The sequence below is a fragment of the Sinocyclocheilus rhinocerous genome, unplaced genomic scaffold (genome assembly GCF_001515625.1).
Source record: "Sinocyclocheilus rhinocerous isolate Xijiao unplaced genomic scaffold, SAMN03320098_v1.1 scaffold872, whole genome shotgun sequence".
NCBI classification, from domain to species: domain Eukaryota; kingdom Metazoa; phylum Chordata; class Actinopteri; order Cypriniformes; family Cyprinidae; genus Sinocyclocheilus; species Sinocyclocheilus rhinocerous.
The window spans coordinates 372048-386151 of record NW_015639510.1 but is presented as its reverse complement, the minus strand read 5'-3'; the positions used below and the strand labels follow the sequence as shown (position 1 = coordinate 386151).

General features: G+C 35.7%; 1 protein-coding gene across 1 annotated transcript in view; it reads left to right on the top strand.

Annotated features, from left to right (window-relative positions):
* ces2b (carboxylesterase 2b) overlaps nt 1-14104 on the top strand; it is a 23815-nt gene that overhangs the window by 6091 nt on the left and 3620 nt on the right. The window contains exons 2-28 of the mRNA XM_016566953.1: nt 1638-1827; nt 1916-2054; nt 2132-2265; nt 2612-2765; nt 3131-3235; nt 3338-3436; nt 3539-3685; nt 3800-3877; nt 5148-5295; nt 5385-5534; nt 6065-6137; nt 7576-7736; nt 7814-8003; nt 8091-8229; nt 8326-8459; nt 9357-9510; nt 9634-9738; nt 9841-9939; nt 10139-10285; nt 10426-10503; nt 11079-11226; nt 11339-11485; nt 11776-11848; nt 12654-12814; nt 12930-13119; nt 13203-13341; nt 13415-13548. Coding sequence (XP_016422439.1) covers nt 1638-1827; nt 1916-2054; nt 2132-2265; nt 2612-2765; nt 3131-3235; nt 3338-3436; nt 3539-3685; nt 3800-3877; nt 5148-5295; nt 5385-5534; nt 6065-6137; nt 7576-7736; nt 7814-8003; nt 8091-8229; nt 8326-8459; nt 9357-9510; nt 9634-9738; nt 9841-9939; nt 10139-10285; nt 10426-10503; nt 11079-11226; nt 11339-11485; nt 11776-11848; nt 12654-12814; nt 12930-13119; nt 13203-13341; nt 13415-13548 — 3616 coding nt within the window. The remainder of the gene's footprint in view (nt 1-1637; nt 1828-1915; nt 2055-2131; nt 2266-2611; nt 2766-3130; nt 3236-3337; nt 3437-3538; nt 3686-3799; nt 3878-5147; nt 5296-5384; nt 5535-6064; nt 6138-7575; nt 7737-7813; nt 8004-8090; nt 8230-8325; nt 8460-9356; nt 9511-9633; nt 9739-9840; nt 9940-10138; nt 10286-10425; nt 10504-11078; nt 11227-11338; nt 11486-11775; nt 11849-12653; nt 12815-12929; nt 13120-13202; nt 13342-13414; nt 13549-14104) is intronic.

Sequence of the window (14104 nt, the reverse complement as noted above, 5' to 3'; positions counted from 1 at the left end):
TCCGATTGGTCTCATTTTCATTTCATCATGCCTGAAATGCCTGATAAAGCAGCGTTTGTGAGCGCAGTGCTGCTTTGTGTACAGCGTTACCGGGGAAACAGCTATTTTTACCGCTCCAGAAGCGGCACCTAGTGGCAAAGAATTAAGTTGTATTTTCATTCAGACCAACTCGAAAATTGACTAATGGCCAAGTTTTCCCGGGTCTGCACGCGCAACAAGTGGGCGGACAATATGCTAATGTTTCATGTTGACGTCAACATGAAACGGCTTCCCAGATAGCACACATATGTCTGCAAGATGTCTGTTAAAGATCACTTGATCTGGAAAGCATCTGCTGTGTATAAGATGTCAGTTTTAAATACATTCTAAACCATAAACATCTTAAAGACATCTAATAGACGTCTATTTGACATCTGATAGGAAACGTCCTATAGACGTATTGCAGATGAGCAAACACTCTAAAAAATACATCTTGGAGATGTACATGCAGACGTCAAATAGACGTCTCCGTGATGTACGTGTGCTATCAGGGTTGGGATTCGTTTTAAAAATGACTCGTTTAAATGATTCAGAGACGACTCTTTCTTTTGAGAGACAATAACTTTATACACGGTGCACTTTCAGATTTAAAACTTTGCAGGATGTTTTCATTCACTTAGAGCTGTGTTACACACTGCATGAAAGGTAATTTTCAAAAATCTATAATAGGGGCACTTTAAATAATACTATTATTTATATCAAATATTATTTATTGAATAATAATATTTAATAAACAACAACAACAGCTAGCATAAAACCTGCTAAGCAATTCAGTCAAAAGTACAAAGGTAGCGCTCTGATATACAGCATTAAAGTTACATAAAATATAACGTGATGAGATTTTGCCCTCTGACAAAACGATTTGCTCTGGAACAAATAATAGATTAATGAGACCAAAGACTGCCTGCGAAATTTACCCAGAATGAATTATATCTCATGCTTAACCACCATCGAGACATCAGAGCCAACGGCAGATTCCAGAAGATCTGGCCGAGGTGAGGCGCTCTCGGTGGGCTCATGAGCGCTGAACGCCCGCTGACGCCCTGGAGCTCACTTCTCCGAAAACATTGAAGCAAATTTTCAAATAGACGTTATCTTTATTAACAAACTGCATATTTGAAGTATACTGTAACAACTACATCTTTTCATAAAAAAACTCTTAAAACTACATTCCGTGACACAAAAACAGTATTGTTTATAAAATTAAAGTGGATTTGGGCGTCTGCCATGACACTCGCTATGAGAAATACTGCAAGCGGAGTGATATAAACGGTGAAACGGTTGGAGTTCCGATATCACTAGAATATCGCAACGCAGGAAAAGGCTCTCAGTCAATCAGATTCGAGAACCAGAAAGAACTGTTGTATAAATATATATTATGCAAATTCTTAAGGTTAGACAATATATTTTCTAATATTACTGCTAATGTTAATATTATTTTAAGTATGTGAATTGTCATAAAATTTAAATATTCAAAGTCTACACTGAAATTTGAAGGACAACCAATTGCTTCTTTTGTTTTCAATTTCTATGCCGGTTTAACTGAAAATGAATAGCAAATCATACTGTGAATATCACTTTTTTTATGAATTACACAGGACCTGTCTTGCAAACCAAGTTTGGGGCCCTGAAAGGTGAATATGTGAAAGCGAAGGGAAAGGACACAGTTGTCCATTCCTACCTGGGTGTTCCGTTCACCAAGCCGCCCGTAGGTCCTTTGAGATTTTCTCCTCCACAGCCTGCAGAGAAATGGGCCGGAGTGAGAGACGCTACAAAACAGCCGTTCATGTGAGAATAAACCAAACTAATGCAGCTGTAGATCAGCCGTTTCGCTTCAACACCTAGCTTTTACATTGTTCCTCTGTGTCTGTCCCAGGTGTCTGCAGGAAAAGCAGTTAGTTGAAGACTTGGTAGCCAATATATCAATGAACATAGAGGTTCCTGACTCATCAGAGGACTGTCTTTACCTCAACGTCTACACACCTTCTAAACCTGGAGCAAATGACAAGTTGCCTGTAAGTGTGACTGATTTGGATGAACTTTGTTGCATTTTTATGGATGTATTTTAATGTTGTTTTTAATGGTGCAAAAGGTCATGGTTTGGATCCATGGTGGAGGTTTGTCGATGGCTGCTGCGTCACTGTTCGACGGACATGTTTTGGCTGCCTATCAGGATGTAGTTGTGGTTCTGATTCAGTACAGACTTGGCCTACTTGGATTTTTCAGGTAAAAACTAATTGTTACCAACATAAAGATCCAACATAACCTAAAATAGTTCATTTATTCAATTAAATCAATTCTAAATTCTTGACGTAAACCTGTCCAGGCATTGGAGTGACCATAAAACATGACAAATCAAACATTATTAAGGTTTATATTTGTTTTTTCTTCATCAGCCCATGTGTCTTTGGACTTCAGACTTACATGTTAATTGTTTGAACAGCCATAAAGTCTTATTAGTTCATGTTTTTGATGCTTTGGAGTCGTTCGGACTCTCTGATTAGTGATTGAGACCGTGGTTTTGAGGTCTAAGGTCTCTGATGAGGTTGTATGATGATCTTTTGCTCTTTAGCACGGGAGATGAACATGCTCCAGGAAACTATGGTCTTCTGGATCAGGTTGCAGCTCTTCAGTGGGTTCAGGAGAACATCCACAGCTTCGGTGGAGATCCTGGATCTGTGACCATCTTTGGAGAGTCTGCCGGAGGAGTCAGTGTGTCTTTACATGTAAGGATTGTAAAGGAAGTAAATTGAAAAATTAAAATTATATTGCATGTGATATACATCTTTTACAGTAAATAGTATTTTATTATTAAATATTATATATCCATATCATGAATGAATACAATTTCCTGTTTTATTTTCTCCCCCATTTTGGCCGACACATTTTTAACCCTAACCCTAACCAATTTTATTTTAAAGAATTTCATTCATTTAATAAAGGCATTTACACTATTATGATGTCAGGACATACAAATATAAGAAAATGAATTTGAATACTGAAACTAAAAGCATGTTTTTAAACATGTTTTAAATAAAAAAAACCAAAAAAAACATAATTTTAAACATAACATAATATTTTTTACATATAGATTCTTTCTCCATTATCTGCAAACCTCTTCCATCATGCCATCGCAGAGAGCGGTACGGCAGCAATGGATGCCATCATGAATCCCAACCCTCTGCCAACAGCCCAAGTACATTTCCCAAATGCATTACAATTTCAATTTTACAATTGCCATCTTATTATACCTTGACTTACAGATTTTTAATCAAAACTTATCAACATCTTTCTGTAGTATGTAGGAAATGCATCTGGCTGTGATATTTCCAGCACAAAGAAGATTGTTGACTGTGTGATGCAGCTGACTGAAGACGACATACTGACACTGCTTAAGGTCTGTCTGTTCACATACTGGGTTTTCTCATAGAATCATATGCGAACAGTCTTCTTATGCACTAAATGTTGTGTTTGCATGTATATATGTCTTTTGAAACAGGAGCATCCAATGGTTCGTTTTGGAGTGACGATGGATGGCCGGTTCCTTCCCAAGCCTGTAGAGGAGCTTCTTCAATCCCAGCAGTTTAATAAAGTGCCTCTGATCAATGGAATCACGAATGATGAGAGTGGATATATGCTGCCTAGTGTAAACACTGTTTCACTTTTAAAATATGTAAAAATACAAGCATAAGATTTGTTTTTCCAAACATTCAGTCAGAATTGTACAGTATATTCATGTTTAACAAATGCTTTTCCGTAGTTCTTTTCACCACAAGGATGGACAGATGGGATGGACATGGAGCAGATCTTGCCATTTTTGACCATATTTAACCCTACCGTAAGATAAAACACTTTTATCTTATCTTTTATATATACATGTGTATATATATATGTATATATGTCAAAATTTGCTAAGGGGCTCATGTAAAAATGTATAGTCTTTTAGTGGAAAATTAAACAACATTTTATAAAAGTCACCTGTCAGGTGACAAATTTATATTCACATGTGTTATGTCTTAGGTATGTTATGGTCTCTGACAGACAGTAGGCGCGTTTCCATTACAGATTTGCGCAAAACTTTAGCGGCCACGTATGATGTGTTTCTTGGAGGTTATAGTGCATTGAAGAATGATCATATGACTTTTTACATATGCCATGTGACCTGTAAATGCGAAAAAGCCGTTTCCATTGCAGTTTTGCGAATTATTCCTTTTTCGCATTGCCTGAAAAACCACCTCATGCGAGCGTAAAAACTTTTTTGTGATATATGGGCGTTTTTGCGAAATTGACGCGTTTCCATTAGGCGTATTTTCAATTCGCAATTTCAATTTGCGCAATTTGAAGGGTAATGGAAACGCGCCTAGTGTTGATGCCACTCAGGCCACAATTTTCTCCTTCTTCTTTGAGAGTGATAACATTGTCAAAACATCCAGTAGTATGGGTTTTCATTAAATGCGTGCACTCCCTGAGCCACTGCAGGCTTCTCATAAATACTACTGTGTATTGTGCATGTTATTTTTTGACAGACAAAATGTTACATTCAGCTGTCAAATTGGTTGACTTGTGTGTTTATTGTCTCTTATAACAAATGCATTTTTATAGAAACCAATAAAAATGCAGATCGTAGTGTAAATAATTAATAGTAGAAAATCAATAGATTTTTGTATATGGATATATATACAGTGGGTACGGAAAGTATTCAGACCCCCTTAAATTTTTCACTCTTTGTTATATTGCAGCCATTTGCTAAAATCATTTAAGTTAATTTTTTTTCCTCATTAATGTACACACAGCACCCCATATTGACAGAAAAACACAGAATTGTTTATATTTTGAAAATATTTACATGTATTTACATGTATATATTTATATTCATATATAAATATATTTAATATATAAACATAACATATTTTTCTTAAATATATACATGCATGTGTGTGTATACATATATTATATACATAATAAATGTTAAATTTGATTTTATTTGTATTTAAAAATTGATTTGTATCATTACTAATTTTGTATAATATATTATAATTTAATGTAATATAATTTTAATTTAATATCATTTTAATATAATATTTCTGGTCTGTTTTTCTCCCCTTTAGCTTCAAGATCAGTCAATTGTTGAGCTTGTTTTAAATGAGTATCTAGGCACATCCCCTGACAGGACCAAAATCCGAGATGGTTTTCGAGAGATGTTAGGAGACTTTATGTTCAACATCCCAGCTCGCAAGGTAGCGAATTACCACAGAGGTGAGAGTTTGTTGAAATATAACGGTTTATTTTGCAAAAGGCTTTTTCAGTGATACTCAAAGGTAATTGGGGATTTTGTCTATTTCTAGATGCCGGTGCACCAGTATACATGTACGAATTCCAGCATCCTCCCAGTCTACTTCAAAAGAAACGACCTAGTTTTGTTGGATGTGACCATGGAGATGAAGTTATATTTGTTTTAGGTTTTTGCTTTGCAGATGGACGTATAAAGCTGGAAGGTACGGCCCGAATAATATTAGGAAACATAACAAATGATTTTAGTGGTTTAGAAGTAAACAATCTAAAGGTGCAGTCGCATTAGTGAATTTCCAGTGAAATTTTGTGGACAAAAAGGTCCATTGTCTATTATCAATAGTGTATTGATGTATGAAGCACAGCTCACACAGAGGTCACTTTCAAATCAAGCGGCTTTCTGTTGATCAACGCCGCAAATTTGCATGACCAACCTGAATCTGTTGCAAAATCTGCATAGGGAAATTTTTCAAAGTTTCCAATTAAGCAGATTTCTGTTAAAAGTACTTGATTTCAACAGCAAACAGTAAGATTTAAGAAAAGGAAGAAAGATTTCCCCATGCGGATTTTGCAATGGGTTCATGTTGGTCATGTGAATTTGCATCGTGTGACCGCATCTTAAGATCTCAAACTTTGATTTCATTTAAATCACAACTGGATTCTATAGATAGTGACAATCAATACAGTGTCTCTCTTAGGTTTTCTGTTTGATGTCTTTCTTCCTTTTTTAATTCAGAGGAACTCTCAGAAGAAGAGAATGAACTCTGTAGAACTGTCATGGCTTACTGGGGAAACTTTGCTCGCACTGGGTAAGTGATACTTACCGTAAAGTTGTCCAGTTGATATTTTTTTGGGTGGTAAAGTCAAAAATGTTAAGGTGATACAACTGTCCTGATATCATGCTGAGGAAAAAAACCTCATTCAAAGGATGAAATTCTTAAAATGAAAACATTAACTATAATTACTATCTATATTATATTTACTATATCTTAGAAAATTAAATAAGCAGTGAAGCAGCTTTGATATAATATGAATATGATATAAAATATAATAAATATGAAAAACTGTTGTCCGCTAAATCAAATCATGTGGTGTGACCAACATGCAGGGAAAAAACAAAACAGGAAGTGATATCATAGAGAGAACCTCCGCAGATCCTCATGACTGTATGTCAAAATCAAAAAAATCCCTTAAAATATCAGGTCATTTGGCAGGCTAATTCAGGTGTAAAATGTCATGTGGTGCGACTCTGAAAAAGTCATGACTTTTATGAATTAATGATTTTTATTATATACTTTTTTCATGATATTTAATAACATTTTATGAAAAATATATTTCAAACTTGGGATCACTCACATGCATTCAGGTTTATCTGATAGTTACACCACATTACATTTTTAGTGTCATTTAATTGAGAATTGTCTTGATTATTTTTTTTAAGTCGTGTGGTGTGAATCTCCAAACATCCTGACATTTATCAGTTAATAATTGATATAATTTTTACATAATGTTTAATCAAATTTTATTAAAAACATTGAATTATATATTTAAAACTTAAGATCACTCACATGTATTCTGGTTTAGGGAAAATTACTTTTTACTTGATAGTTACACCCCATGAAATTTTTAGAGACATTTAATTGAAAACTTTTTTGTTTTCCAAACAAAATTAACTCAAGTTGTAAAATGTCATGTGGTGAGACTCTCAACATAAATATATAATATATATTTATACGTAATCAGGTTAAAGGAAAATTATTTTTTTACTTGATAGTTACACCACATGACATTTTCATGTGGTCTTTCAGTCATTCAGAAATTTTTCTTGAAAATGGTTTGAAAGTTTTCCAAACCAAGTTATTTCAGGGTGTAAAATGTCATGTGGTGTGACTCTACAATAACGTCCTGACATTTATGAATGATTAATTTACACTTCTATAAGTTTTACATGATGTTTAGTACATTTCTATTAAAAATACATTTCATTATATATAAATATATTTATCTATTTATAACTTAAGATCACTCACATGCATATAGGTTTAAGGAAGATTACTTCTTACTTGATAGTTACACCACATGACTTTTCCCATGTGGTCATTCAGTCATTCAATTGAATTTTTTCTTGAAATTGGTATGAAGGTTTTCCAAACCATATGAAACCAACATGAATACAAAAAATAAATTTCTAAAAATTTGTCATATGCATTTAAAACTAGATTTTAAAACCCTTTTTCCTGGTGGCAGGTCTCCGAATGGTCTGGGCCTCACAGAGTGGCCTAAATTTGGGGCTGAGGCTGAGTATCTCAGCATTGGACTGGAGCAAAAACCTAGTAAAGACCTGAAGGGAAAACACTTCACTTTCATGACTCAAACTCTTCCGCGGATAATAAAAGAGCGAAAGGAAGGCAAGTTCAGAATCAGCATTGTTTCACTAAGATTCCCTGCATGAAACTAAGAACTGCTACACATTTGTTTCTGGCAGGACCTCTAGTTCACACCAAACTAGGAAGTTTAAGAGGTGCATTCATGACTGCGAAGGGCAAGGAAACTGTCATCAGTAGCTATTTTGGTGTACCGTTTGCAAAGCCTCCCGTGGGTCTGTTGAGACTAGCTCCACCACAACCTGCAGAGGCTTGGCAAGGAGTGAGAGATGCTACAAAACAGCCACTCATGTGAGAATAAAGCAAAACTAATGAAAAAAAAAATCATCAGGCCTGTTCATATGGGAAAAAATGACACTTTGTGTTCCTTTATCCCAGGTGTCTACAGGCAAGGGATTTGCTTTTGGACCTGTTAGCTAATGTGTCTATGAATGTGGAGGTTCCTGAAGTATCTGAGGACTGTCTTTACCTCAACATTTACACTCCTTCTAAACCTGGAGACAACAGCAAGTTACCTGTAAGTCTTTGGTCTGAATTTCATTGAGTTTTGCTCTATTATTATGCATGAATATATATGTTGGTTAACGTTTTTTTAACACATGATGTGCAATAGGTTATGGTTTGGATTCATGGTGGAGGTTTTTCTGCAGCCTCTGCTTCCATTTTTGACGGACTTGTTTTGGCTGCTTATCAAGATGTAGTTGTGGTCTTGATCCAGTATAGGCTTGGTCTGCTCGGGTTCTTCAGGTAAAAACATCTACAGCTTCTCAACATTTTAAGCTTTGTGTAAGGAACACAGCCAAATTTAAGTTATTCACCAAATATACTGATTATCACTTGTTCTGTTGTTTCTTCAACTATGGGTATTTTTGGTCTCGTGGGCTTTTAGGAAATAAAGTCACACTTCACACTCTCTAAGTGGTTTAATTTGCTGACATTGTTCAACAGTGTTTTTGTCTGAAATAGTTATTTCCATCACATCTCAAATGATGATTTGTGCTTCATAACATTCTGTCACTTTCAAACCAAGCAGCTTTCTGATGGTCAACGTTGCAAATCCCTGTGGCCAACATGAATCTGTTGCTAAATCTACGTGGCGAAATATTTAGTGAAATTCCACTCGCATGAATTCCTTTTAAAATGACTGAATTTTGGTCGTGGAAATTTGCTGAACAACTCTAAATGTGACCACACCATTAGGCATATAGAATAATTGTAGCCTCTTATATGATTAATCTCCATTTAGCACGGGAGATGAGCATGCTCCAGGAAACTATGGTCTTCTGGATCAGGTTGCAGCTCTTCAGTGGGTTCAGGAGAACATCCACAGCTTCGGTGGAGATCCTGGATCAGTGACCATCTTTGGAGAGTCTGCCGGAGTCAAATGATGATTTGTGCTTCATAACATTCTGTCACTTTCAAACCAAGCAGCTTTCTGATGGTCAACGTTGCAAATCCCTGTGGCCAACATGAATCTGTTGCTAAATCTACGTGGCGAAATATTTAGTGAAATTCCACTCGCATGAATTCCTTTTAAAATGACTGAATTTCGGTCATGGAAATTTGCTGAACAACTCTCAATGTGACCACACCATTAGGCATATAGAATAATTGTAGCCTCTTATATGATTAATCTCCATTTAGCACGGGAGATGAACATGCTCCAGGAAACTATGGTCTTCTGGATCAGGTTGCAGCTCTTCAGTGGGTTCAGGAGAACATCCACAGCTTCGGTGGAGATCCTGGATCAGTGACCATCTTTGGAGAGTCTGCCGGAGGAGTCAGTGTGTCTTTACTTGTAAGGATTCAAACACAAAGATTTAATCATGTAATGACTAGGAAATTATATTGATCTGGCTTTACAGATGGCTTTAAATAAAGATACACTTGTGTGTTTTAAAGATTTTCTCCACATCTTTAGGTTCTTTCTCCATTATCCTCAAACTTGTTTCGTTATGCCATCGCAGAGAGCGGTACGGCAGCAATGGATGCTATAATGAGTCCCAACCCTCTGCCAACAGCCCAAGTACATTTCCCAAATGCATTACAATTTCAAATTTACAATTTTTATTTTATTACACTGTGACTTATTGTTTTTTAATTAAAATGTATCAACATCTTTCTGTAGTATGTAGGAAATGCATCTGGCTGTGATATTTCCAGCACAAAGAAGATTGTTGACTGTGTGATGCAGCTGACTGAAGACGACATCTTGGAGATTGCTAGGGTTTGCATCACAACCATCCATCCATCCATCCATGCTTACACATGAAATGTTATATTTAATAGAGTTTTATTAATTATATGCATCTTTTACTTCTTGTAAAAACACTTGTAAGACCATGCTGTGAAGTATTGCATTAATATAAATAACACAGATCATTTATGTGCTAAATTTGTGTGCATATTTTTGACTCATAATTCAGGAACAACTAATGCTTCGTTTTGGAGTGACCATCGATGGCCAGTTCCTTCCAAAACCTGTAGAGGAGCTTCTTAAATTCCACGAGTTTAACAAAGTGCCTCTGATCAATGGAGTTACTGATGACGATGGTGGCTATACACTACCTAATGTAATGGAAAAGCTTATTTTTACATGATTTTGCTGTGAAATATAAACATAGGTTTAAAGTCATAGATTATTTCTGAAAAATGAAATCTTTGAATGAGAGTAAAGTGAACATAATATATTCCAAAACAATTTTTTCTGTAGATTCTTGGACCCCCAGGATGGACAGATGGAATGGACAGAGAGCAGATCATGGCATTTTTGCCTTTATTTAATCCTGATGTAAGACAGAACACAATTGATAGTTTATGCATCCTTTATCAAGATCAAACAATTTGATTTCAAACAAAGCAGTAGTAGGTGTATATATAAAGTGCATGGTAGAACAGTTCAAACACCTATTAATTTCAAACACAAACTTAAAATTTAATTATCAGCCTTATTGTATATTACACAGAGCTTGGAATTTTAACCAATTGAATACAATTTTGTTTCATTTTATTTTGTTTAATTTTCCCCTATTTTATTTAAGAAACTGTGGAGTCCCCCAGGGTTTTGTTCTTGGACCTCTGCTGTTTTCTTTTTATGTTACTTTTTAGTAATCAGGAAACACTGAGTAAATTTTTCATTGCAGTTATGCAAATATATCCCACTGTATCTGTATCTCTATTACTTCTGAGGATCAGTAAACAAAACTTACCAGTTACTTGTTACACAATGAAAATCTCAGGACATGACTGAAATACTGCTTTGGGGTACAAACATTCTGATAAATTGTTTAGGGTAAATTGTATTATGTTGCTTCAAATGTTAATGTGAAAAAAAAAAAACTATTAATTTAAATCTCATTCTTTTAGTTTCAGAATCAGGTGATTGCTGAGTTTGTTTTAAATGAGTATCTGGGCACATCCAGTGACAGGATCAAAATCCGAGAAGGTTTTCGAGAGATAATGGGGGACTTTTTTTTCAACATCCCAGCTCGCAAAGTATCGAATTACCACAGAGGTGAGAGTTTATTTTATTTATGCATCATTGTGCAATTATGCAAGTTTAATTATTACTATAATTATTATAATTATAATTTTTACTATTAATTATTTATTTTTCCTCTTAATAGATGCTGGTGCACCAGTGTACGTGTATGAATTCCAGCATCCTCCCAGTCTACTTAAAAAGATTCGACCCAATTTTGTTGGATGTGACCATGGAGATGATATTTTTTTCGTTCTGGGTTACTGCTTTGGAAGACATGTAAAACTGCAAGGTTTGTTACTATTCATCTATTAATGATGTGGCAGAGTCTTAACTTTGATAAAGAATATCTCTTTGGTTTTGAGACTTTAGTCTTTGCAACTTCAGGGATCTTATCTATGCACAATCAGCTTGTAACACTCCAAAGAGAAAGGAAAACTTGAAATCGCATCATATGACCCCTTTAAAATATTAAACTGTAGTCTCAGTTTCTCTTGCAAGGATTTTAACAGGAACTACCGTCGAAGCAATGAAACAATGGGTAATAGCAATCAATCAGCCTCTTTCTGCTTCGTTATTCAGATAAAATCTCAGAGGAAGAGAATGAACTTTGTAAAACTGCCATGGCTTATTGGGGAAATTTTGCTCGCACTGGGTAAGTGATTACATCAGTGATAAAACAGTGCCTTCTAAGTTAGGGAAAACATTTACCATTCATTTTAGGGCCAGATTTACTAACAGCTTGCACCAGCGCAAACTGTCTTTTGGTGTTAAAATAGTACTGTAAGGATTGACTAAAAACGCGCAGTGAAGAATTAGCGCTGAAAAGGTGTGGACAGTTATTTTTGTGCCTGACCTTTTTGAATAAGCATTTGTAGGAGTTTCCCTTTCAGACACTAAATTTATGGGAGGAGAGTATTAAAACGAATTACGCAACGTGATTTACTAACGTTTGCGCTTGTCAAATTACTGGTATTTGCGCCATTACTTCACGCCCCAAAAAAGGAAATTTGCAGTGCTCTTAGTATATTGCGCTGGTCATTATGGAAATGATCTGGCTGCGTCTGTGTTCTTTAATGTGTGCATTGTTAGTAAAAATCACCCGCAGAATTTCTAACGCGAATTTGCCGTTTAGTAAATCTGGCCCTTAATGTCACTTAATTATCAGCATTTTCTAATAAATTAGGAATAACGCCACTGATAATTCAAAATGTCCCTTTAAAATGATTTTCATAGACAACAACAACAACTTAAAAAATCCTAATAATGACCTTTAGCCTAAGGAATAACGTTATACTATATACTGTATACTAAACTGTATACTTTTATATATGGCACTGGTCTGGATATTTTGCAGTGCATATTTTACATGATCTAAGAGGGATTAATACTAATTATAACATATATACTACTTCAAGTGCCGTTTTTGCGTTTTAATGTCTGTTTGTCATTGACGGCAGGTCTCCGAATGGTCCAGGCCTCACAAAGTGGCCAGAATATGGAGATGAGGCTGAATATCTCGGCATTGGATTGGAACAGAAACCTGGCAAAAACTTCAAGGGAAAACACTTTAATTTCATGACCCAAAAACTTCCACAGATAATAAAAGAATGGAAGGAAGGCAAGTTACCCATTTCAGAATTGGTGTAAAATTAAGAAGTGTTTAATATTATTTTTTTTATTGCGAAATGTAAGTTAAATTGGATCTTTATGTATATTATTGGTCTTTTTGACAGGACCTCTAGTGCAAACAAAATTAGGATCTCTGAGAGGTGCCTTCCTGACTGTGAAGGGCAAGGGCATAATCGTCAATAGTTATCTAGGTGTACCGTTCGCCAAGCCCCCCGTGGGCCCCCTGAGACTGGCTCGGCCCCAGCCTGCAGAGAAATGGGACGGAGTGAGAGATGCGACCAAACAGCCACCCATGTGAGATGTCGCACAACCGCATTTCAATTCAAACATCTTTAGTTAGACATTTCTATGATCTAATGGTGCTGTGGTTTCTTTAGGTGCATCCAGGACAGGCAAGTTAGTGTAGTTGAACTTGAGTTTCTCGCTATGGATGTGGAGATTCCCGAGGTCTCAGAAGACTGCTTGTATCTCAACATCTACACTCCAGTCAAACCTGGCGAAGACGCCAAGCTACCAGTAAGTTCATCAACAACTTAAGTGAATGTCCTCATAGAAAATGTGTTTGAGAATGTTTCCTTGTGTTTTCTAGGTGATGGTTTGGATTCATGGTGGAGGACTTGCTGTAGGTTCAGCTTCAGTGTACGACGGCTCCGTTCTGTCAGCGTATCAGGATGTGGTTGTGGTGCTGATTCAGTACAGATTGGGTCTGCTGGGATTCTTTAGGTAGGTGTCGTAAATTATTTCACATCTGTGGTTACCCTTGATCATACCATTTTAATGAAGCAGAAAGATTAATGTTGATAATAATAATTAGATTCAAGTTTGATTCTTAAATGAATGATGCAGTGCATCTTAAAATCTGAAAAATGGTCATAATTCAATTCAAATAATTTTGGTACGATACATAATATTTTCATTATGGCAGTTCCATAGAGTCTCTTCAATTTACATATTATTATTATTATTATTACACCAGATGATTGATAATTATTCAAATAAATAATTATAAAATAATTTAAAAATAAATGACTAAATTATAATAAATAAATAAGAAAGAAAGATTCTTACCTTGATTTGGTGAATTTTTTACAACTACAAGTAGGTAGCTGACAGGGCGCGAGAAGGGTCCTCGATTCAGGATTCGAACTCGGGACGCCCATAGCACAACGGCGCTGTATGTCGTCGCACTATCCACAAGGCTATCAGCGCCGACATGATCAAATAGTTTTTTTTAGCTCTGTTTCAATAGCTGTAATGTACTTAATTTTTTTTTTTTTTT